General features: G+C 36.9%; 2 protein-coding genes across 4 annotated transcripts in view; one reads left to right on the forward strand and one right to left on the reverse strand.

The window, feature by feature from the left end:
- The window catches only part of Prosalpha5 (proteasome alpha5 subunit), a 159,980-nt gene extending 136,042 nt beyond the window's left edge, over window positions 1-23,938 (reverse strand). The window contains exon 1 of one of the 2 annotated variants that reach the window (XM_090406961.1): window positions 23,748-23,938. The gene's annotated coding sequence lies outside the window, so the exon portion shown is untranslated. The remainder of the gene's footprint in view (window positions 1-23,747) is intronic. The other variant, XM_090406967.1, reaches the window with a different exon arrangement.
- Window positions 23,939-24,053: 115 nt separating this feature from the next.
- The window catches only part of LOC150109283 (synaptophysin-like protein 2), a 109,937-nt gene continuing 109,238 nt past the window's right edge, over window positions 24,054-24,752 (forward strand). Inside the window, exon 1 of one of the 2 annotated variants that reach the window (XM_090412391.1) lies at window positions 24,054-24,181. Coding sequence is in view for 1 of the 2 variants with exons in the window: in XM_090412383.1 (XP_090268509.1) it covers window positions 24,469-24,555 (87 nt within the window). In the remaining variant the exon portion in view is untranslated. Of the gene's footprint in view, window positions 24,182-24,428; window positions 24,556-24,752 lie in introns of those variants that run through there. The other variant, XM_090412383.1, reaches the window with a different exon arrangement.

The raw sequence follows: 24,752 nt of genomic DNA on the forward strand, positions 1-24,752 counted from the left end.
GGTGGTGCTCAAAAGCTGTGTAGAGGTTGTACTTTTTTAAAGACCTGGCTATGTTTTCTGATGTGCTATGGATGTAAGGGCTGGTGATGGCATTTTTGAAATCCTTCTGAAGCGATGGCCGAGGAATGGGGAGGAACTGATTACTTTTTTAATTCTGTAATCACTGTAGCCATCAAAAAGGAAGATGTTGTGCATATGGTTGAGTTCAGTTGAAAGAATCATTTCAACTGGAACAAAGATTATAGGCTCTATTGGTTAGTTTTAATAATGCCAGATTGTTGAGAGGGGTAGTGGTGATGGTGGTGGGATAGTCTGTGAATGTATCTGCCTGTGTGAGTTGGATTTCTACATACAATGAAGAAATGGTTACCATTAGGAAGGTATGTTATTAATTTGTCTAGGAAGGGTACATTACTGTTATTTTCCTTTTCCATCATAAACTGGATTCTTGATTGTAGACTATTGAAGTGAATGAGGAAGGAGTCTAATGTGTCTGGGTCATGAGGTCAAATAGGTTATCTACATATCTGAGCCAGATAGAAGGCTTGAGAGGGCTGAGTCTATGGCTCGTTTTTCAAAATTTTCCATGTAATAACTGGAAAGAGGAGGAACCCATAGCGGTTCCCTCTATCTGTTTGTAAATATTTTATTCTTCCAAGAAAAATAACCAGAATTGATGGTAAAGGAGAAGAGATCTAGGATTTTAAAGAAAAACGTTTAAGAGTGTTAAGGTGTTATTTAAGGGAATATTGGTAAACAGCGAGGTGTTGTCAAAGGTTACCAATATATCGGTATTATTCAAAGTTAGATTTTCAATCGAGGTTTTAAAATGAATAGAGTTTTTTTTATTATAGAGACTGTGGTGAGTCCAATGGGGGGGGGGGGGGGGAGTAAGAGAGTTAGCCAGCTGTTAATTTAGTTTAATTTTTTAATTTGAGTTTTCTGGAATAGTAATCTAGTGTAATGTAGGTAGCACGATCTCAGAGAAAGCAAAAAAGTAAAACCTTTACACAGCTTTTTAGCCCCACTGGAAACCTGATACCCTTATCTGTTCTACCAAAGATCAGCTCCCTCTTCTCTCAGTGCCTGGAGTATATAACATACCCTGTTCCTGCAAGATGGCTTATTTTGGGCAGACAGGTAGATCAGTGACCATCTGTTTAGAAAAACAGAAATCATACATCTGCAATCATGAATATGGTCAATCTGGCCTTGCATACCATGTATTAGATACAACCCACAGGATCTCGCGGAAGAAAATCACCATGCTCCCAAAAGGAAAGATTGTTTATAGAATCTGAGGTGGCACTCAGAAATCAACTGAATTTAAATAAATATGGATCCATAAAACTTCCCAAAATTTGGGAAACAAACTATTTCCCATTTGGGAAGTTTTATGCATCCACCTAGATAGTACTTGAGTCACCCACGTTTCATTTATTATTATTATTATCCAGGCCTCCATGGAGTCAAAAGACTCATCGTGGGAGGTCGTTTTTAGGAAACACAAAGTTTATCATACCACTCCTTGACCGTTCCTGCCACTCTCTCAGGCAATGCATTCCAAAGTTCAACCACCCTCCACGCAAAGAAATCACTCCTCACCCTCTTGTGCACAGCTCCTTTCGTAACTTCCAGGGATGGCCCCTTGTCATCGCTTCTTCCTGCCATTCCACCAAGTGAAAGAACGCCCCAATGTCTATCTTGTAACTGCCTCTCAACAGTTTAAAAGTCTCGATCATATCACCTCTCCTTCTATCCACCAAACTCTGCAGTCCACATTCCCTCAGTCGATCCTCATAATGTACAGTCCTGAAATCATCTTTGTTATCCACTCTGTACCCTTTCCACAGTCAGTTTGTCCCCTTCAAATCCTGGGGACCAAATCTGAGAACAATAGTCTAAGTGTGGTCTGATCAGGGTCTTATACAATGGAATAATTCTTTTATCTCTGCAGGCCAGCGTCCTTCTCAGTATTGCAGCAATCCTCTGGGTTATCCTCACCACCTTTGAAATATGCTCCCTGAATTTCAGTTTTCTATCAATCTTCACCTTCAGATCTCTTGTCTCCCCTACCTCCTCCAGTACAGTTCCTCCAATCGAGTATGCATCCTTCCATCGATGGATCCAAAACCTCAAGATTTTACATTTTGCTGCATTGAACCGACAACCCCATTCATTTGCCCATCTGTCTAGTTTATTCAAATCCTCTTGCAGGGCTGCCACATCTGCACTATTACTGATAACCCTTCCCAGCATCACATCATCTGCAAACAACTGAATATCCCAATGCAATCCATTGACAATATCATTGATATAAAGGTTGAACAATACAGGTCCCAGTACTGAGCCCTGTGGGACCCCCACTTGTAAACTTCTGCCTCCTTGATATTTCCCCACCATACACAACTCTCTGATACGTATCACACAGCCAATCCTGAATCCAGTTGACTAACCCAACATCTAAACCCATGTGCTGCAACTTGAATATCAGCTTATCATGTGGCACCCTGTCAAACACCTTTGCAAAATAAAAAAAAAATGGCAGTATAATCCTTTCCCTCATCAACTGCTCTTGTTACTTTATTATAAAAGACAATCATATTACTAAAGCATGAGCACCCCTTAACAAATCCATGTTAATTCTCATAGATAACATTACCCTCATCTGCCCAATGCTGTTTATAGTCCGTCACTAATTTAGTATTGTGTTGTCTTTGTGTATGGGTGTTACAAGAGTTATTTGTAATCCCTGAAGATGTTTCAGTGACTGAGACATATTAAAAGCATTAAAATTAGTTTTAATCCTTTTCTAGTGCTGTAAATATTCCATTAAATGTCCAACATGACTGCTATTTCCATTCTTCAGATCCTGGTAGTTGTCTTGTTGCAGAAATTATTCATGTTAGAATGGATAGGATACTTTCATTCCTCACTCTGATCCAGATTCCCAACATACATCCAAGCTATGAGTTTCCAAAAAGTGTGTCAAGAAAAAAAAAAAAAAAAAAAAAAAAAAAAAAAAAAAAAACAGCTTTTCATAAATGGCTTGAGACAAAAAGTCTAGCTTCATCACAGCCCATGCTGAAGCCTGAAATGCTTGCAAAACCATCATTAAAAATCTGTCCAACTTTTTAATAATGCAGCTGTGCCTTCTAGAGGCCTAAAAAAAAAAAAAAAAAAAAGCCATTTTGCAAAACTATGTCAATCTGCACTCGTGCCGCCTCTTTCTCATCTGAATAGTAGCACTGCAATATTACCTAAAGATAATGCTGACTTTCTGGAATCAATCTTCTCATACAACTGCTACATAGATATGAGGGCAAATTATCTTCTTTACTTGGAACACTGCATCACATACCTCCTATAACCTTCTGCCAGAAAGACATCAGAAGAATCTTAAACAACCCAGATATCAAAAATGGCTCTTGGTACTGATGGAACCCTGCCAGTTGTGCTCAAGAAATGTGCTTCTGAACCAATGCTCATCATCTATACACTATATTACACTCAGATGACATCCATCCTATAGTATATAAGCAAGCCCACATACAAACAATTCCAAAAAGCAATATCATCTACCCATCCATCCAATTATTGAGCTACAGCTCTCATCTCGGCATTGGAGGTCATTCAACTTCTTTGACATTTGGAAAACTATCAACTAATCAACAGCCATCAATACTGATTTCACCAATCAAGACCCACAGCAGATCTCCTTGCCTATATCACACACTTTTGGACATGTGTCATAGAAAAGTTTGGAGAAATCTGTGCTGCTGTTGCATTTAACATTTCCAAGATATTTGAAAGTCAGGCATGAAGGAGTTCCCAGCAAACTGGCAACATTTCTCTCAGGTCATTCACTACACATAATGATAAAAGGTGTGTTCCCTCAGGTCTCTGTTATTTCACCCATTCACTTTCATATGATTCCCATCTCAAGATGGGAATCATATGAACAGGATTCCCACCAAACATCTTAAGATCAATTTATAAGTGTCCTAAACACTAATTTTCACACCATTCTATAATGGGGATGACAACAACTTAACAAAAACCCTAGTGACTGTAAAAGCTACAGACCAATAGCACTGACTAGTACTCTTTGCAAACTAAACAAAAGAATAATACATACTAGACTTATGAATTGGCTCTTAGAAAATCAACTTCTACCAAACAGCATACAGATCCCAACACAGTACAGAAGATCAATTATTTTATCTTTATTATTATTCCTGATACCTCGAAGGAGTCCGAAGACTCATTGCGGGAGGACATCTTCAACTGTCTCTACACCTTACCTCTACTACAAATCAACGCCATCAACCGCCCACCTCCAACACCACCACAACTAGTAATTTTTGTCTGTAAATTGCGTGTGTTCTGAAGGGCCGATTTGTATGTATGCGGGATGAAAAACCCGAGTTTCCGGGAGAAAAAAACCCTGCTACCTCCGTATGAGATCGGCTAACTCACCATCGATTGAAATCGACCAGATAAAGATTCCTCCCGTCGCGACGAGAATCGAACTTAGGCCTATTCCAATCAAAGGGCGCAATGTACTGTCGTTCTTCCAATTGCGCTACGGAGGCGCTCTATCTATATTCTCATCTATATGAACAATATTCATCCTCACATAATAAATGACAGAAAAATAGCATGCTATGAAGATGATATAGCAATCTGGCACACAAGTAGCAATCCTGAACAATCCGAGAAAGTCCTAATTAAATAAATCTTTGCCAATCAATCATAGATGGCTTTCAAGAAAAACCACCCAAGAAGACAACAGCAATTTTCTTAGATTTTACAGCTGCCTTTGATGTGTGTGGAGACAAAAGTTAATAAAAATTGCATACAATACTGGAATAAGGGGGAATGCATTCATTTGGATTTGATTTTATGAAAGGAAGAAAAATTAAAGTAAAAGTTAATGGAACTTCTTCGAACATACATTGAACTTGGGCTGGAGTCCCACATGGTTCTGTTCTAAGCCTGCTCCTATTTCTCATCTATATGAACAATATTCATCCTCACATAATAAATGACACAAAAATAGCATGCTATGAAGATGATATAGCAATCTGGCACACAAGTAGCAATCCTGAACAATCTGAGAAAGTCCTAAATAAATCAATAAAAGACTTCGGAAGATGGGCGAAGGAACTCAAATTACAGATAAACCCAGAAAAAACAAAACTTCGTATCTTCTCCACTGATAGAAAAAATAGGCACAATTACAACTCCCAAATACTTAGGCCTAACCCTAGATATTGAACTAAGATTTACAACCCATATCACAAATATATCTAATAAAGCTCTTAAAAAGCTTAATATCATCAAAAGGCTTTCTGGAACAATGCTGAAGACACTAAAAACTACATATACAGCACCTCATATGACCCACTATGGAATATGCCTCAATAATCTGGGCTCCAGCTTCCACTAGCTCAAGAAAAAAAAAAGCTTGACAGAGTACAATCAAGAGCATCAAAAATTATTATAGGTGCAGTCTCATCCACAAATAACTTAAAATCTCAACAAGAGTGTGTGCTTCACATACTAGAAGACAGAAGAAAATCTCCACAGTTAAGTTCACTAACAGAATCATAACCCAACAACAGGATCACATCTCACTTAGGACTTTCGATGCCTGGACCGGAAAATCTAGACTAAAGAGATCATCTACTTTAAAATATGATAATGAAATTAGAAAATAGATAAGACTTCAAGCACCTATCCATTGATAAGCAAAGAGTCGTTCTTTTCCACTAAACTATGAAAAAACATAATTAACTTACATCTCCTAGAACCATGTTCAAAAAAGGACTCACAGCAGGTAAAAGAAAAGGACTTGACACTATACACCACTTAAATAATCTAAACCATGTCATCGCCTACAGTGATGGATCATCTGATGAAGTTCTCAACCAAGGAGGAGCAGGGGTTTTTATAACTCTACATGGAGGTGAGGAAATGCAAATCAAAACCACACCTGGCAAAATAGCTTCAAACTTCATTTGTGAACTAACAGCCATATGGGTAGCTCTCTCTCTAGTGAACTAACAGACATACAGCTAAGGACAGAACACTTTAAAGGCATGAAAATTCATCCAGATACTAGAAGTTCTATCTCTCTAATCCAGTAATAAATATTACAGAAGGAATAACCATCCCCAACGATTCAAAATCTGCACTTGAAGCATTAAAAAATGGAAAAACAAAACTCTCACAGGAAATTCATGAACAACTAACAACTTTAAATTTGAAAATTAAGAACTGTACACTGCAATGGATACTAGCTCAGGAAAATATTGAAGGCAATGAGAGAGCAGACAAACTAGCCAAAGAAGCAAGATACCTCAAAAATTACACCCACTATCACTAACTGATGCAAACTCTGTCACAAAAATAAGACTGGTAAAACAAACTCTCAAGAAGAAAAAGAATGAAATCAGCAAAAATAAATGAAAATAGAGAAATAACCACAATCATCACCAGGCTAAGGACGGAACACTTTAAAGGCATAAAAATTCATCCAGACGGTACAAGAAGTTATGAAACATGCAGAAACTGTCCAGGGGTTGAACTAACACCTGCCCATATCTATTCTTGTCCAGCAATTGCAGCTGCTCTACAGAAAATTGACAATAACCCTACAGAAAAGCTCTACTCCATCAAAGTTCAAGGGATTGCCAAAGCAGTTCTACAGGCCCATGATCATATCTAGAAGCTCTTCAATGGACTCGACAACAACAACTTAGTCACCTTCAATGCTTCCAAAACAGAATTTTGTCTGTTTTCTCACAAAGCCACTTAGTTCTTCTCCACTTCCTTTTGATAATGGGGATGACAACTTAAGTGAAGACCAGATTTTTCCTTCTAGGAGTGGCTTTTTGTTGTAGTCTTTACTAGCTTAATCGCGTCAGCTTCCAGAAAAACTTCACATACTTTTTTCACTCAAAATATAACTTCTCTCCAGTCCACTTGCTTATTGTGTGAAAATCTCAAATCCACCCAGCCTTGGAATACTGCTTTCACATTTGGTGGGATACACCTAAGAGCTCCCCTCTTAAAAATTCTTGATGCAGTTCAGAAGAGAGGTGGTTTGGTTGATTGATGATCCCTCTCTTACAAATTCTTTTCAACCACTGTCTCACAGAATCTTTTCTACAGATACTGACAGGAGCATTGTTCAGCAAGAACTGGCATTCATTATGTCCTCCCCCCCCTATTTTTTGCTAAACCTACAAGAACATGAGCTGCCCAACATTCTTTTATAGTTGAAATGCAGACTCACTGAACTTGTTATTCCCACTCATCTTTTATTCTGCCTACCTCAGTTCAACCTTTAGCTCCTGAAGAAAAATATCAACAAATTATGTTGATATTTTTCTCTTAACCCCATGTGTGCTTTACTTCACTCTCCTGTTTAAGTCAGGAGAGTGAAGTAAAGTTTCACATGTTTCTTTATAAAGCAGTTCCATGAGGAACTGACTTTTGTGAAGGACTCTTGTCTTTTTCCAATGAACTCTATGTCTAGTGATGATGGTATGTTCTGCAAGTCCAGACTGTTCAGGTTCAAGGTACTGAATATAAGACTGATGTTCTTCTAGCCAAATAGAGGCAGATCTTCCTGTTTGTCTGAAATAAGATAATCCACAAGAGCAAGGAATCTGGTAGATGCCTAGATAACTAAGATGTGGAAAAGTGAGAAAGGTGGAGATTTTTCTGAAAGGTCAAAAGCAACAAAAATATTCAGTGGTTTTAAAACTTTTGCTATACGTTCACTAATGCCTTGAATATAAGGGATAGGAATGCGCATTATTTCTTCTGTATTTGAAGAGGAAGACATATTAAAACTACTCAAAGCTCTTGTGATGAAGGAATTCTTATATCCATTAGATGAAAAGGAGGAAATAACATATTGCAGTTCTTTTTGTAACAGATCGTCTGAAGAACAAAAGGAGTGGGCCCGATGAACCAGTGTTTTAATAGTTCCTGTCCTATTGACTGGGATGGTGATGAGATTGTATAGGTTGTCTCACTTATAAAATTTCTAAATTTTTATCAAATTTACTCACTTCTTCAACTAGAACAACTGATACTTTTATAAAAAATACTTTGGATTTTTTATAAAAGTATAAAAAATATACCAACCCGTCACCTGGTCTGCCCCCCCCCCAGTGGCAGACCAGGCGACGGGTCGGTTGGGAGTAGTACTAACAAGAAGCCGCATCTAAGTAACATGCGGACCCTGCATAGGAAGCGGGAATAACGTGTAGAAGAAGAAGAAGATTTGGACGTTTCGGATATTATGATCAGTTTAGATGTTGTTTCTCTATTTACAAATGTTCCTTTATCTGAAAGCATTGAATATTGCAACAAGAATTTCCTTCAGACATTGTAAAAATATTTCATTTTGTAATACATTCTGGTTATTTTTCCTTTAAAAACAAGTTGTATCAACAAATTGAGAGAACAGCAGTGGGCAATTCTCTTTCTCCTGCTATCACCAACTTCTTTATGGAGCACTTTGTACAACGCATTTTTAACAACATTTCTCCCAGACCTACTCATTGGTTCAGATATGTCGATGACATTTTTGCTATCTGGAATGGCCCTTCTGATGAACTTCAACAGTTTCTCTCTAAGTTAAACGCACTTCATCCAAGGATCCAGTTCACCCTAGAAGTAGAATCTAATAAGAAGTTAGCCTTTTTAGATCTTTTATTCTTTGCCAACCAGATGGTAATCTATATTTCTCAGTCTATAGAAAGAAGGCTCATACAGGCCATTATATCAATGCTGAATCTCATCACCATCCCAGTCAAAATGCAGGAACTATTAAAACACTGGTTCATCGGGCCCACTCCTTTTGTTCTTCAGATGATCTGTTACAAAAAGAACTGCAATGTATTATTTCCTCCTTTTTATCTAATGGATATAAGAACTCCTTCAACAAAAGAGCTTTGAGTAGTTTTAATATGTCTTTCTCTTCAAATAATACAGAAGAAATAAAGTGCATTCCTATCCCTTATGTACAAGGCATTAGTGAACGTATAGCAAAAGTTTTAAAACGATTGAATATTTCTGTTGCCTTTCGACCTTTCAGAAAAATATCCACAACTTAGTTATCCAGGTGTCTACCAGATTCCTTGTTCTTATGGGATTATCTTATTTCGGACAAACAGGAAGAACTGCCTCTATTCGGCTAGAAGAACACCAGTCTTATATTCAATACCTTGAACCTGAACAGTCTGGACTTGCAGAACATGCCATCATCACTAGACATAGAGTTCATTGGAAAAAGACAAGAGTCCTTCACAAAAGTCGCTTCCTCATGGGACGGCTTTATAAAGAAACGTGAAACTTTACTCCACTCTCGTAACTTAAACAGATCTGATGGTTTACATCTATTGCGTTTATGAGAGATAGTACTTTATAAATCAACTAACCTTTCCTAACTTTTTATTGTATATACTAGGGGGGGCTATGTCCCCCCCTGATTTCCGGGCTGGTAGGTCATGACTGATTATATGCGGTTGCCCCTGTGTTGTACTACCTTTAGGAGAGAGCTACCTACCTAATGGTAATATAACACAAGGGCAAATCGCAGCAAAGGTGGAGTAAGCATCATGCATTTCGTCGCCTTCCAAAAGTCATAACCTACCAAGCTGACGTCACATCCGTTTCGAATTTTATGTCACATCCATGACAAAAATTGTTTTAAATTTCGACTTATCTTAAATTCCTGGAAACCTCTAATTAAAGGAACTTTAATGGAAGAAAGATAAATAAAGTAAGAAAAATAAATAAAGAAAAAATAATTTCATGAATATGTAGAGTAAATATTTATAATCCTGCATAATCATAAATAAACTAAATAAATCTTCTAACACCTTTTTATTTTATATAGAGTAGATAACAAATAATGTGACATATAAAAACGTCACGTTATTTGTTATCTACTTCACTATGGTTTCAAATTTCGTCTTATCTTTTTATAGATATAAAGTAGATATATATATAATTTTATTTTTTTTTAGTTAGGAAATTTATTGGCCTTTTTAGTTATCTTTCATTAGCTACTTAGGTGGCCCTTTGGAATTGTCAGTTATTGTTCAATTAGCTTTAGAAATGTACTGAAGATGCCTGCAATACAGAGGCAAAAATTTTACTATTAAATACATTTTACGTGAGTTTTTCCGTTATTATAATTTTGAATTCATACTAGGAATAACAGACAGTTAGGGCATATGATTACAATGGAATCCCAATATGCGTGCAGTAGTGTGTTATAGAATTAAATTAAAATATATCTGGAGGGGAAAAAAAAGATTATAAGATAACATATATAAAAAATTATTTTACACAATTTTGTATGACAATTTCCCATACTTTAGGGATAGCAAAACAGTCATTACGGTTTAGATTTGGTCTGAGAACAGGGCTTCAGCACTTTCTTCATATAAACGTTCATGTTTATATAAAGATCTATGTAGAAGTTTGGACTTTTTCCAATGGGTCGTATGGTTTGGGTTTTCAACTCCGTGTTGTGCGAGGCCAGATTTCTGCAGTTTGATAAGACAGATATGATCTTGATGTTCCGAAATGCGTTTTTGAACAGATCTACCTGTTTGTCCATAGTAAGACAATTTACAGCAGGTAGCATCAGAGGTGAGAGTTTGTCTTTAGGAGAAGATAAGTTATAGATCTGGTTGATTGGTTTGTAGGTAGTAGCAAGTTTGTATTTCTTCATAATTTTTGAAAGACGTTCGAAGATGCCTTTGACATAAGGTATGGGAATCCTATGGGATTGTTTTTGTTTAGGTTGATGTGTGGGGAAGTGACTGATAATTTTTTGAGTTGTTTTAAGATTGTATCCATTTAGTATGGCTGTATTTTTCATTATTTCCAATTCTTGGTTTAGAAATTCTTCAGAGGAGCAGAATCTGTGCGCTCTGGTTACTAATGATGCCAAATTTTTGATATGGATGATGAGCAGAAGATTTGCGAATGTAGTGACCTGAAAATGTTGGCTTGCAATAGACAGAAGCGGAGATGGAACCATCTTCTTTTCTTAGGATATGTAAATCCAGAAAGGAGATACTCTGGGGAGATTCTTTTTCTAGAATGAATTTGATGTGAGGATGAAGAAGGTTTATTTTATCTAGAAACAAGTGTAGTTCTTGTTCAGAATGACCCCAGGCAGCAACATATCATAACCAAATTTTTGGTTTGGGTTTAACCGTGAAAATTTTTTCTTCAAAGTATTCTAGAAACAGGTTGGCTAAGTTTGGTGATAAGGAAGACCCCATTGCTGTTCCTTCCTCTTGTAAATTTTCTCTTTCCAAGTGAAGTAACCGGATGTAATAACAAATTAAAATAATTCAACAATATCAGATGGAAATTTTTGAGTTAAGAAGTCTACTGTTTTCTTATGGGGAATATTAGTGATGAGGGAGACAATTTCGAAGCTAATTAGCATGTTAGAATGAAATCCACTCAGACCCGTTGTAGATTCTATTAACAGCCCGACTTACAAATTATCAAGATTTTTATCTAACCTTCTCCGTCCTCACATAGGCCACCCAGCCTCATCAATTAAAAATTCAACAGAATTTCACGCAAAAATAAAAGATATTCAACTGTTGGAAACTGACATGCTAATAAAGGCATCCGTGTTATCAAACCGCAGAAATCTGGCCTTGCATAACAGAGTTGAAAACCCAAACCATAGGATCCATTGAAAAAAGACCAAACTTTTAGATAGATCTTTATATAAACATGAACATTTATATAAAGAAAGTGCAGAAGCCTTACTTCACAGACCAAATCTAAACCGAAATGACATTCTTGCTATTCCTAAAGTATGGGAGATTGTCATACAAAATTGTGTAAAATAATTTTTTTATATATGCTATCTTATAATCTCTCCCCCCCCCCCTGTAGATATATTTTAATTTAATTCTATAACATGCTACTGCATGCATATTGGGATTCCATTGTAATCATGCACCCTAACTGTATGTTATTCCTAGTATTGTTTGAATTAACAGCACTGATGATGTCCTAAGATACTCAGGATGAAATATTTACTTATTAAAACTTATTATTGTGGTTATTACGTGTGTTTGTTTAGTTATGTTGAACATGTTTTTGCTTCTTGGACCTCATCTGTATATAAACTTCATTAATTTCTTGAGAAAATGAATTCAGCAAACCCATGAATTAAATTTATCCTTGAAGTAGATGAAAACAACTGCCTCTCCTTACTTGACATTTGCATTCTATGTATCTACTTATGTGGGTGAGTTTTCTGTAAACTAAGAAAGAAAGGGTTCGATTGGAAGGCCACATTATTAGAGTATCCAGAAAAAGTAGGCTATTATTATTTTCTCTCCTCTCCCCCTCCAACAATTTCTATATTGAACATTTTTCAAGCATGCCATTGATACAGCCATTCTCAAACCTATCTGGCTAAGATATACTGATGATGTGTTTATTTGGCTACATGGCTTAGACACATGAGACTCTTTCTTTCTCTATCTCAACAGCCAACATCCTGGAATTCAGTTCATTATAAATATAAAAAATAAATAAACTAATGCCTTTTATTCCCTTACAGAGAATAGGTGAGACTTTTTAAAATTTAATCTAGCTTTTGGAGACTGAGTGGACAGTTCAATTTCCACCAGTGGCCAATCAGAGATAGCTGGACTGAGACTACTACTAATTATTATTATTATTATTTCGGGCGACTCCAGGAGTCCTTAGACTCATCGAGGGAGGCCCTAAACATCATGTCCACACAACTATGCGATTACATTCTCACAGTATCTATCATACCTTGTCTTGAACTCGTTCACCGTCATAGCACCCACAACAGACTCTGGCAGCTTATTCCACTCATTTACCACTTAAAAGTAAAGAACCCAGCTCTAACACCCCTGCTAACCACACTCTTGCCCAGCTTCCATAGGTGTCCCCTAGTTTTCCCACCACCAGTCCTGATCTCAAAAATATCCTATGAATTAATCCTATAGAATCCCTTTAGCAATTTGAATGTCTCAATCATATCTCCCCTTTTCCGCCTATCAACTAGTTTCTGCAACCCACAAATCTTCAACCTGTTCTCATATGGTTCATTCCATAGACCTGTTATCATCTTAGTCACTCGCCTCTGGATCCTCTCCATCTCCTCCCCATCAAGAAGGAACCGAGGTGACCAAATCTGGGCACAGTAGTCGAGATGAGGTCTTATCAAGGCTCGGTACAGAGGTACAATAACTTGATTGTCTCTGCTCGTCAAGGTATTTTTCAACAACCAACTGAGTTGAAGAGCTGATTTAGCTACTTTTGCAATGTGCCCCCTAAACTTCATCTCCCTATCCCCCAACACTCCCCAAGTCTCTGGCCTCATCAATCTCTTGGAGTACAGTTCCACCAATGTGGTATACTGCTGCTAATCTTTTCACCCCAAAATGCATAACCTTACATTTTGTCACATTAAATTGACATCCATTCTCCTTAGCCCAGAACTCCAATCTATCTAAGTCATCCTGCAAGACTTTGATATCTTCTGCATTCACTATTGCCCCACCCAATTTTGCATCATCAGCGAACAAATGAATTGATCCACTCAGATCCTTCCCTATATCGTTAATGAACAGATTAAACAGCAGTGGTCCAAGAACAGAACCCTGCGGCACACCACTAGTCACAGGCCGTCTTTTGGACTCTACTCCTGAATAAACTACTCTTTGATATCTCTCCATCTCACCAATCCTATATCCATTCCCATATGTTGTAGTTTACGGATTAGTATTCCATGTGGTATCCTGTCAAACGCCTTTGCCAGGTCTAGTTGCACTATCACTGTAAACCCATTTCCCTTATCCAGTTCAGCCGTCACCTTGTTATAAAACTTGAGCAAGTTACTGAAGCATGATCTACCCTTCACAAAGCCATGCTGTCCCCTGTACAGTATCTCATTTTCATCAATCCATTCCTGTATTTTTCCCTTGACTACTTTCTCTAAGACCTTGACAACGACTCCTGATATGCTGATCGATCGGTAATTTGCAACCGTAGTCTTGGATCCTCCTTTATGCAGTGAAACTATTTTCCCCTCTTTCCACACCTTCGGGACTAAACCAGACCCGAGACTCAGATTAAACAACATGGTCAAGGGCACTGATAATTCTTTAGCTGCTTCATGCAAGACCCATGCCGGTATACCATCCAATCCCACAGATGTGTTCACATTAAGGTTCTGTAATAGACTAGTCACCTCCACTTCATTCATCACTATTCCCGTATAAACTAATGGTTCATTCATTTTTTCAATGTCACCACCTGGATGATATGCTTTTACAAAGTGCGCGCTCAGTAACTCCACTATATCGACTGATTCAGTGACCTCCTTACCGTCGTCATTCCTTAAAATCATTTTGCCGTGTACAGTTTTTTTCTTGCTTGCAGCATATTGAAAGAACTGTTTGGGATTCTCTTTTGCTTGCAAAGCTAGTTTCCTTTCATAATCCGCTTTTGCTTTTTTTACCACACTCGTTACCTTTCTGGCCTGCACTTTATACCGTTCGTGTGCCTGCAGGTCACCCCTTTCTTTAAATTCCCTCCACAGTTGTTTCTTTTTTTGCAGCTCAAGCTTAATGGTGTTATTCATCCATTTAACCACTACTTGTTTTACTATTCGGACCCTAGGTATACAATCAGCCATTACCTCCTGTAAATGCTCCTTGACCACTTCCCATGCTCTATCGACGTCCAGCCCTTGCAGTTGTACATGCCATGGCACTGATCCAAGCAATCTCCTAAGCTTGTCATACTTGCCAGCATGGTAATTCCACATATACCCGGTCTTAATCGAAAATTCCACACCTTTAGCCACTTCCCAGGTCAAGACCTTATGATCACTCTCACCAATAGGTGGCAACATGGTCATATTCATTACAGTCAAATTCTCAGATGCTATTACCAGGTCAAGCACTCTCACACCCCTAGTATTTTCAATTACATGCTGTCTCAGATAGTTATCCCTTAATAATTGAATAAAATCCTTTTCCTTCCTCACATGTGTCCTCTCCTCCTTCCAATCAATGTTACCATAGTTGAAATCCCCCATAATAATTACCCTCCTTCCACTCATTTCATCAATTTCCCTATGCATACTATCTCCACCATCTATTCCATCACCTGGTCTATAGCAGCACCCAACTGTATATTTTATTCTGCCAGTCTCAATCTCACACCAAATAGCCTCAAATGAGCTCCTTTCACTATCCTGCGATACAACTTCAATTCTCCTTGGCTGCAGTTCATCAGCTATCATCAATAATACCCCTCCCCCCATTTTATTCTCTCTGTCCCTGCTAAACACTATAACCTACACATTCTATCCCACTAACTATATCTTCTTCTTCTTCCGTCAGCCATGTTTCACTAATGCCAATAACCTGTGGCCAGGAAGAGCCAATCAAGGCCAAAAATTCTTCCTTCTTGTTCTCCTGGCATTAGTATACATGAAATGCAGTGATCCCTTAGTCCCATCCCTATATTGATGCGTTATTCTAAATCAGTGCTTCCCAAACTTCTGGATGTCAGGGCCCCCTTTGCAAAAATTAAAATATTTCATGCGCCCCCCCCCCTCGAAACAAAATCGTAATAGAGAGATATATTGTTATAATATTTCTTGTATTTATATTCAATACAAAACATACACAGCGAATATTGCAAAAAATCAAATGCATATATTACATTTTTTGCCTCTTACCGTTTGGTTCTGAAGACGATGCGGGCTGTTCTGGTAAAATATGAAATACTATCTTTTTTTTTTTTTTTTTGAGTATGTTTCTGCTTCTTCTGATTGTTCGCGGGATTTTTTTTTATCAGCCACTTATCCATCTCAGGGTTAAATTTTTTAACGTAGAATATATCAAATAATGTCACCACTTACCGATACTGGCACACCACAGACTGATGACATGAAATTAGTGAATATTACCTGAATAAGGGAATCCCCGGACCAGGAACATTTTTCTCTTTTGTGACTTTTCTCCCTTTACGGTAATTAAGCCTAACGCGAAACAGACAGCAAAGGCAGGTTATTAAAACGTGCATATGATTGGTGCAGTATTAACAAAAGATCGCGCAACCGAAAGATAAAAGCATAGCTGACAATTGAGTTGAAATGCTAACTCTCTTCAACCGAATTCCATATGTGAAACTTCCATAACATTCATTACGTGTATATATATTACTTAGTTTTAACACTTTTACGAAGTTTAACACGTTCGGTTGAATTTTATTGCTGCCTTGGGAAACTGAACTCACACACATCTAATTAATAACAATAGCTTTTAGTTAGATATTGTGTTTGCTCATGCAACATATGGTTTTGTTTCAGTCTATACAGACTAGTTTCTGTATGAGGGGACATGTGATTAGTGTGTTTTTATCCCAGTTGTCTCTAATTGCACTATTTGTTGAGAAATATATTACAGACTGCTCATACCTTATTCACTGGCACAATAAAAGTAATTGTTTTTATTGCCTCCGCAGTATAGTGGCTGTTAAGGGAGGGCATGTTGTTTACCACTGCAAGCGAGTTACTATCTCCCCACATGAACTTGTTTAAGCTTTTTTTCATGTGTGAAGTATATGCGAAACTTTTATTGGTAACAGAAAACTAGCTCGGGTGATAGTGATAATATAAAATGAATTTTGATATATATATATAAAGTCATATCAACAGTTCTTGATATTAAAATATAAAGAATAACAAAAAAGAAATAATAAATAATAAAAGTTAAATACGTTTCTTTTAAAATAAAAAAATTTACTTAGTCTTAAAACATTTTAAATTTGTTTTCATTATTTCACGGCCCCCTCAACAAAACCTACGGTCCCCAAGGGGGCCGTGGCCCACCGTTTGGGGAGCGCTGTTCTAAATGACCCATTCCCATTTTTTGTCCTTAGTGCTAGCTCGGGTACATTATATACATTCTTACACTCATCTGTCTCACTGATGTCTGCATATCCATTCCCCCCCCCCCCTCCTTGGTAGTTCTAGTTTCCCTGGTTTTGCACATCCATTTTCGAGTGATTATAAGTAATTATAAGTGACACCTGATGAAGAGACCAGCAAACAAGTGCTGCCATCTCCTGGTTCCTAACCCTAACAGGATATATTCATGTCTGAAATAGTGTTGGGTTCTACAGTCAAATTTCTTGAGTATCCTGAAGAAAAAATTCGTTTGCCCGGCCAGAGATTGACTAACTCGGGAACCAGTCAAAGAAAGGCTTTGAGAAAGTATCTCCAATCAGCAACTAGACTTGAACTTAAGTCTATCTTCGGGTTGGCTAGGGCAGAGGATGCAAGCACCTCTTACACTGAGCTACACAGGCCTCTGCATAGTCCAGTTCACTATAGAAAAAGAAATTAATAAACAATAACCTGCTTTTTCTAGATATTCTAATCACGTCTTCCCAATGGCACCCTTTCTTTCTCAGTTTACAGAAAACTGAGAAAGAAAGGCAAAAGTAATTCTTTGGCCTCCCACCCAACAGCACCCTTAGAGGACTAGGCTTTTGGTCTAACTCTTTTTCCGTTTATTGCTTTGAGTATTTTTGTGTGTTTTTAAAATTTTTAAGACAGTATCCCTGATCATGTTTCTGTACTGCATTCATTCCATTAAATCTTATGAGTTTAATGCAGCATGCCTAAATACTCAACTGTCATTCTGTTGCTAATTTTTATTATTACGTCATCTGCTTATGTCTCTATATCTAGTTCAAAGGGTGGTTTTATAACATTAAATGCGCATTCCAAAAGGAAGTGTGCTATGTATTATGGCAGGTGTTTCTCAACCTGTGGTCCGCGATGATAGGACAGGTGGTCCGTAGGCAGACTTAAATTAATTAAATATTTATTTTTTAATTATCTAAACAAATTAAAATTGAATAAGTCAATTGAATAGAAAAATTATTGAAATCAAATGGAGACTTAAAAAACAACAACAAATATCATCAGAATGTTCAAAGGCAGAAGCAATAAAACTATATTGTTGTTCACTTCACCCTTTTTATTATTTGTCATTCTGCTGCTAAATTTGTAGTGGCAGATTGACAATAATAAAAGAGGGGTGAAGTGAACAACAATATAGTTTTATTGCTTCCGCCTTCCCTTGCTATTGTCAGATTTGAAGTAAACATGTGTTATCCACATTTCAACCAATGGCTTGTTTATTGATTTTTATTATTGAAGGTTTCCCTCCTTCAACCAAGGCTCAGTATATCTTGAGAAGTGCTAAATGATACTTGGACAAAGTGTGTCCTGAGTTAACCTCAGTATTATATATTTATATATTTTCGGAATCGTTTTTTAATAAAGGAAAAGTGACTTAGAACTAGGACTTTGAAAAGAAGGCCAAATGAAACAGGCGATGCTAACCCTAATTGTGATACAAGTGTTGTAATGGAGAGTAAATCTGATACTATTAAAGAAGAAGAAACAAGCAGTTCAAAGAAAAAATACAGTAGGAAATGTAACAGTTCATATTTGGAATTCGGATTTACTTGGTGTGGAGATGAAAGTGAACAGAAACCTCAATGTGTCTTGTGTTATGAAGTGTTGTCAAACGAGTGCATGAAACCTGCGAAACTCCGACAACATTTAGAAACTAAACATTGTGATGTGAAAAATAAGCCAATTGAATTTTTTCAGGGACATTAAATCATGGGAAAGATATAGTTTCGGCCATGGGTTCTATTAATAGCAGGGTACTGGAAGCATCCTATCTCTTAAGTTTGCGCATGGCGAAAACAGGGAACCCTCATTCTATCGGGGAAAATTTGCTACTTCCAGCTATAAAAGATGTGATAAAAACGATGTTTGGCAACAAGTTACTGAAAGATGTTGATTTGATTCCTATTTCAAATGACACTGTCGGTTGCAGAATTAATAATATGGCAGATGATGTGGAATCTGAGTTAATCGAAACAGTTAAGAAGAACCATTATTATGCATTACAAATAGACAAGACTACTGATGTTACAAATGATGCACAATTAATATGCTATGCAAGATATGTACATTATAACAACATTCATGATGATATTCTGTTTTGTAGAATTTTGCCATCCTGAACAACTGGAGAAAAAATATTTCATGCTCTCAATAATTACATAATACACAAAGGGATCCAGTGAGAAAAATGTATAGGCTTCTGTTCGGATGGAGCTCACACCCTTAAAGGCAGGCAAAGTGGGATTGTTTCTATGGTCAATGAAGTAGCTCCGAATATGAATTGGGTACATTGTTTCATACATAGGGAAGCATTAGCCTCTAAAGGAATGCCACCAGAATTTAAAACCATGCTATTTAACGCTGTAAAGCTAGTTAATTTTATTAAAGTTCGACTGTTAAATAACAGGTTATTTTCAGTACTCTGCGATGAAATGGGAAGTGAATATATACAACTTTTGCTTCATTCTGAAATTCGATGGCTTTCCAGGGGCAAAGTACTAACAACTGCAATTCAGAGGGTTCACAATCCATAATTCAGGTCAAAAGAATTCCAGATGATTAGGTTAGGGTCCTAATAGTTCCCATATATATATATATATATATATATATATATATATAAAAAGGGAATAAAGCTGAATATGAGAAAAACAGAGAAATTTCTAAGTGTTCCAGGTAAGATTAATGCAAGCATACTTGAAAAGTTGAGAAAGATTATGGAAGAGGAAACCAGGAAAAGAAGAAGCTGAGTTCAGGACAAACAGGTTTTCAGGATCTAATTTCCACTTTAAGACAAAATAGTGAGAAACTGTGGGAATACGACGAGGAATGTACTTAAGTTTTGTAGATGTGCAAAAGGCTTATGCCAAGTCCAGAGAAAAGCTTGGGGGTGAATGGAACATTACACAAAGCAATACACAGTCTATATTTAAGTTGTCAGTCAGCAGTTAGAATTGAAATAAATACACGAAGATGGTTTGATGTAAACTCGTGAGTAAGACAAGGATGCACATTATCTCCACTCTTATTCACCATCTATATGAATCACATTAGGTCTGATATTAGTTTATTAGAATCACACTAAGCTTTTATGCTTTATGCAGATGATGTACTCCTAAACACACATCTAATGAAAGTCTCCAGATTCGCTAACTAAATTGAATAACAGCTGTAACAAATTTGATATGAAAATCAACAATAAAAAGATCAAAAATAGGCAGAAACATTGAAAACATCAACTGCATTCATGGAGAGCCTATAGAACAAGTAAAATATTTCAGCTATTTAGGCAAAGTTTTTAGTGAAGATGGCAAGTTAAATATGGAAATAGACAACAGAATAAGCGAAGCTGGTATGGTAGGTAGCCAACAGAATAAATTTATATCGAATAAGAAAGAAATTAGCCAAAACACCAAACTAGCAGCATGCAAGACAGTGTTCAAGCAAGTTTTAAGTTATGGATATGAGAGTTGGGTTAGAAATAAAGCACTCGATCAAAGAATAGAGACCATACATAGACCATACATATGAGGGTTCTGGAAAAAAAAAACAAACTAGGGGAGTGAATAGATAGAGAAGAGAAGAACTAGGTAATGTTCTCTCCAAATTAGACTGGAATATAATAGAACTTTCTGAGGTAAAAAGGAATGAAAGCAAAGTTACAAAGTTGAAAATGGAAGTAAAAAATGGTGCATACACAAGAAACCTAAAGATAAGTATGCATAATATAAGAACACTTTTGAAAGAAGACAGAGAAGAACTACATAATGCTCTCTCCAAATTAGATTTGGATATAATAAGACTTTCTGAAGTAAGAAGGAATGAAAACCAAGTTACCAAGAAAGAAAGATATATACTTCATACAGTAGAAGAAAAACAAGGACAGAGAGGTGTGAGACTAATGATAAAAAAGAAATGGAAGGACAAGATAATAGATTTTACACCAATATAACAACAAGAATTACATCAATGACTATAAATATTAATAAACATAGCTCTAGCACACTGGGCACAGGTGGTAGAGCCATGACAGGCAGTTTGGGCATACCTATATTTCTGACATTTAAAGCATCTTAGCAGATTAGATGAACATTCTAAAGGACAGTTGAGATACCCTGCTTTTACAGATGTTGGAGGCTTAGGTGTATTAAAAGTAAATATGATGTTCCTGGTCAGAACCAGGTGACCATCCCTACGTATCAAGCTGTGCCTCACACCAGTCACTCAATGAGCTTTAGGCTCTGAACATCTCTTCATCAGAAAGATCAAGGAGATCTCATTCTGATATTACTCCTCTACAAGAATTGAGTGTTTTATGAAGTGTGTGACTAGTATTCCACCTATTTATGTTGCTCTCAGCAGTTCCTCAGAATTCAAAATTACGGGGATATTAAATCCCACATTATTTTAAAACCGAATAAGAAACTCAAAGATTGGAATCAGAGAGTTTCATGCCGAATATAGTAAACTATAAAATATCGGCGAATTACTAGCGTGCGCTAATGCAAGTAGTCCTAGTACATAGTACATTCTCGGGCAACTCGTTGCAAAGGTGGCGGAAGGTCAGATCGCTATTCTTAGGTATTTTCCATAATGTAAAAACACATTTCCTAGGAAATGTATGCTGTTATTACATTATGGAGGGAGGTCACTACCCAGACTGGTTTCAGCCTTTTTTGAGGCTTCATCAGTGAGTAGCTAGACCAAAGATACCAAAGGGTATAGCGAAAAGACCTTATATACTTGGTTAAACGAGTTGTCAACCAGGTGCAACCATTAAGTTATTTAAATATAAAGAGCCAATAGGCTTCATTTCATGCCGAATATAGTAAACTATAAAATATTGGCAAAGTACTAGCGTGAGCTAATGCAAGTAGTCCTAGTACGTGGTACATTCTCGGGAAACTCGTTGTAATTCGCCGATATTTTATAGTTTACTATATTCGGCATGAAACTCTCTGATTCCAATCTTTGAGTTTCTTATTCGGTTTTAAAACAATGTGGGATTTAATATCCCCTTAATTTTGAATAGTGTTTATATTGCCGAAATGAAGCCTATTGGCTCTTTATATTTAATTAAGTTCCTCAGAATGTTTCTAACATGATGTTTCCACAAGGATATCACCAAAATGTAATTTCTTAACAGTTTTCGGAGATCCTGGCAGTCCTTCTAAACCATTTTGAAAAAAAGAAGAGTGATATTTTCCCTATTGACTTTTCACCTGTTGCATGAATGATCAGAAACACTGTACATTGGTATCGGTATCAAATCTTTTGTTTCTTACTTCTGCTGTATCTACGGTACCAGTACTTGGTTGGGACCTTGTCAAGGCCTCTGAAACATTTGGAGATGAAGAATTTTTGAGCTCAAGGGATTTTTTGGTTCAGCTCCTCACCTACCATGCAGCCACACATGGATGTTCACTGACCAGGAAGCAATGACTGCTATATGTATAGCTCAGAGGATTACTTGGATGCTGAAGAACATAGTAACAAGATTGGGAGGTTATTATCCCTCTTTATAAGGCTATAATTTGGCCACACAGTGACTACTGCACAGATTTGGTCATCTGCATTTCTTGGGGATTTGTAGGCTGTGTTGAAGATTCAGAGATGAGTGAACCAAGCTGGTGACAGGTCTGTGAAATGTTCCCTATGAGGATAGATTGAGGATGTGAGAGTTGCAGAGTTCAGCTGACAGGCAGAGGAGAGGGGATATGGTTATAAGTTATTATTATATAACACCTCCAGGGAGTCCAATGTCTCTTCGTGGGAAGGCACCTACTCTACAACTCTGTCTCCACTACTCAATTCACCAACTACAACGAACTGCATCTACAATCATCATCCACTGCCCACCACTAGTATTTCCACCATGGGCACAAACATCCATGCCCATGGTGGGATTAGAACCTGTAGCCTTTTGGCTGGAGAGAGGATAAGCTAACCACTCATCCAACCAGTGGGTCTCCCAGATTCTATAAGAATGACATTTACTTACTCCTTACTCCTAATATCCCCTTACTTCTAATATACTGAAATTTTTCAGTATATTAGGAGTAAGGGGAAAACAAGGGGTCACACTTGGAAGTTGCCTAAGAGTGTGGTTAGTAAGGGTAAGCACACTAGGTTCTTTATGTGGAGAGCGATAAATGAGTGAAAGGGATTGCCAGAGGTGGTTGTGAGTGCTTCAACTGTGAATAGGTTTAAGATGATAGGTATTGCGCTAATGGATAGAGTGGGTCTCCTGTAATAATTTTGATTCCATGGAGTATCCATATAATTAATAATAATAATACACACACACACAAATACATATTCACGCATATGATTTCCTTCACTAATTAACAGTTTGACAATGATTTCATTTGCATGCTGTTAGCAATTTTCACTCCCCATCTCTGTTTTTAGGTTACTCTGATTTAGTAATCAGCTGCAATTAGCTGATCAGCATAAAATTTTGAAAAAAAAAAAAGCATATGAATGCTTTTTTTTTTATCTTGAGTGTAACTAAAGATGCCAAGACTACTAGAAAAATTGTTCTGAGTTTAATGATTCGAACTTTTTTAATACCATACCACATTTTTTATGTTTATTTTTAAACTGTAATTCTGGATTCAAATAAAACATCGAATAATGTAAAAGTAATTGTGATGATAAAGTCGAACACCACAGTACTCAATACACATTAACTTACCTTATTTATAACTTGTTTTAATGATCAAAAATACGCAGTTTAATTTCGTGATTTATTTAACACTAAAAACTTGTGGCAATACCTTCGATTAGAATGGAAATTTACCTAAGAAAATCTAAGCGCTATAAGTACTACCCAAATATCACGAACTTCATTCATCACATATCACAACTTGCACTTTCGGTCTTCAGTTTTTCCCTCATGGTAGAGGGCGCCTGAAACTTTGCAAGTGGTGTTTGGTTGGAGATTACATTATTTTATTTTATATTTATTTTTTGTATAGTATTTTTTTTTCCCCTTTATAGTATTCCATGTGGGCGTGAATGAGGCTAGTAGGTGGTATTTGAATCCTTGGATGCTAGGGACTTTTGACGGTGCAAGTACATATTTTACGGATTCACAATAAATGAAAATAAATTTGTATATAAACAAAAGTAAGTTATTTTCTACGAAAAATCTTCATTGCAATATTTATAGCCTAAATATACTGGGATCACGCCTTCCAAAGAAATGCACAAGGGGCTGCTTTTTATTTTTGGGTCTAACTGTAGTCGGAAATAGCATCAGGTTAACTGTTATCCTTCGCAAGGTTTAGGGATCTAGTAGTCAATGTAAGCTATGCGCCTGACCCAGTAAGAGCGATGTATATTCTTATTAGAGTGTGTGTCTGAGAGAGAGGGACGGTAGCCGTCATGTATATGGGCCCACTTTTATTGGTGATATGGTAGTCGAAATTCACTGCAAAGAGCTTGACCTTGTTCGGACTGGCATAGACAGGTATTCCTTGAGCTCACGTTTGAGTCTTAAAGTGAGTAAACAGTTTCATCCCTTTGATCCCCACTTTTCTTTTCCCCCGTACATTACACTAGCAGAAATGTAACGCATTATTTGTGTTCGCTGATAAACTGAAAAAAAAAAAAAGGTTATTATTATTATTATTATAGATGTGGGAATACTGAATACAAGTTTTTCGTTGGAAATGAATTTTTTTTTTTCAAAGTTTGT

This window comes from Typopeltis vanoorti, chromosome 2 (genome assembly GCF_054136105.1).
Source record: "Typopeltis vanoorti isolate ZY-2024b chromosome 2, IOZ_Tvanoo_1.0, whole genome shotgun sequence".
NCBI lineage: Eukaryota > Metazoa > Arthropoda > Arachnida > Uropygi > Thelyphonidae > Typopeltis > Typopeltis vanoorti.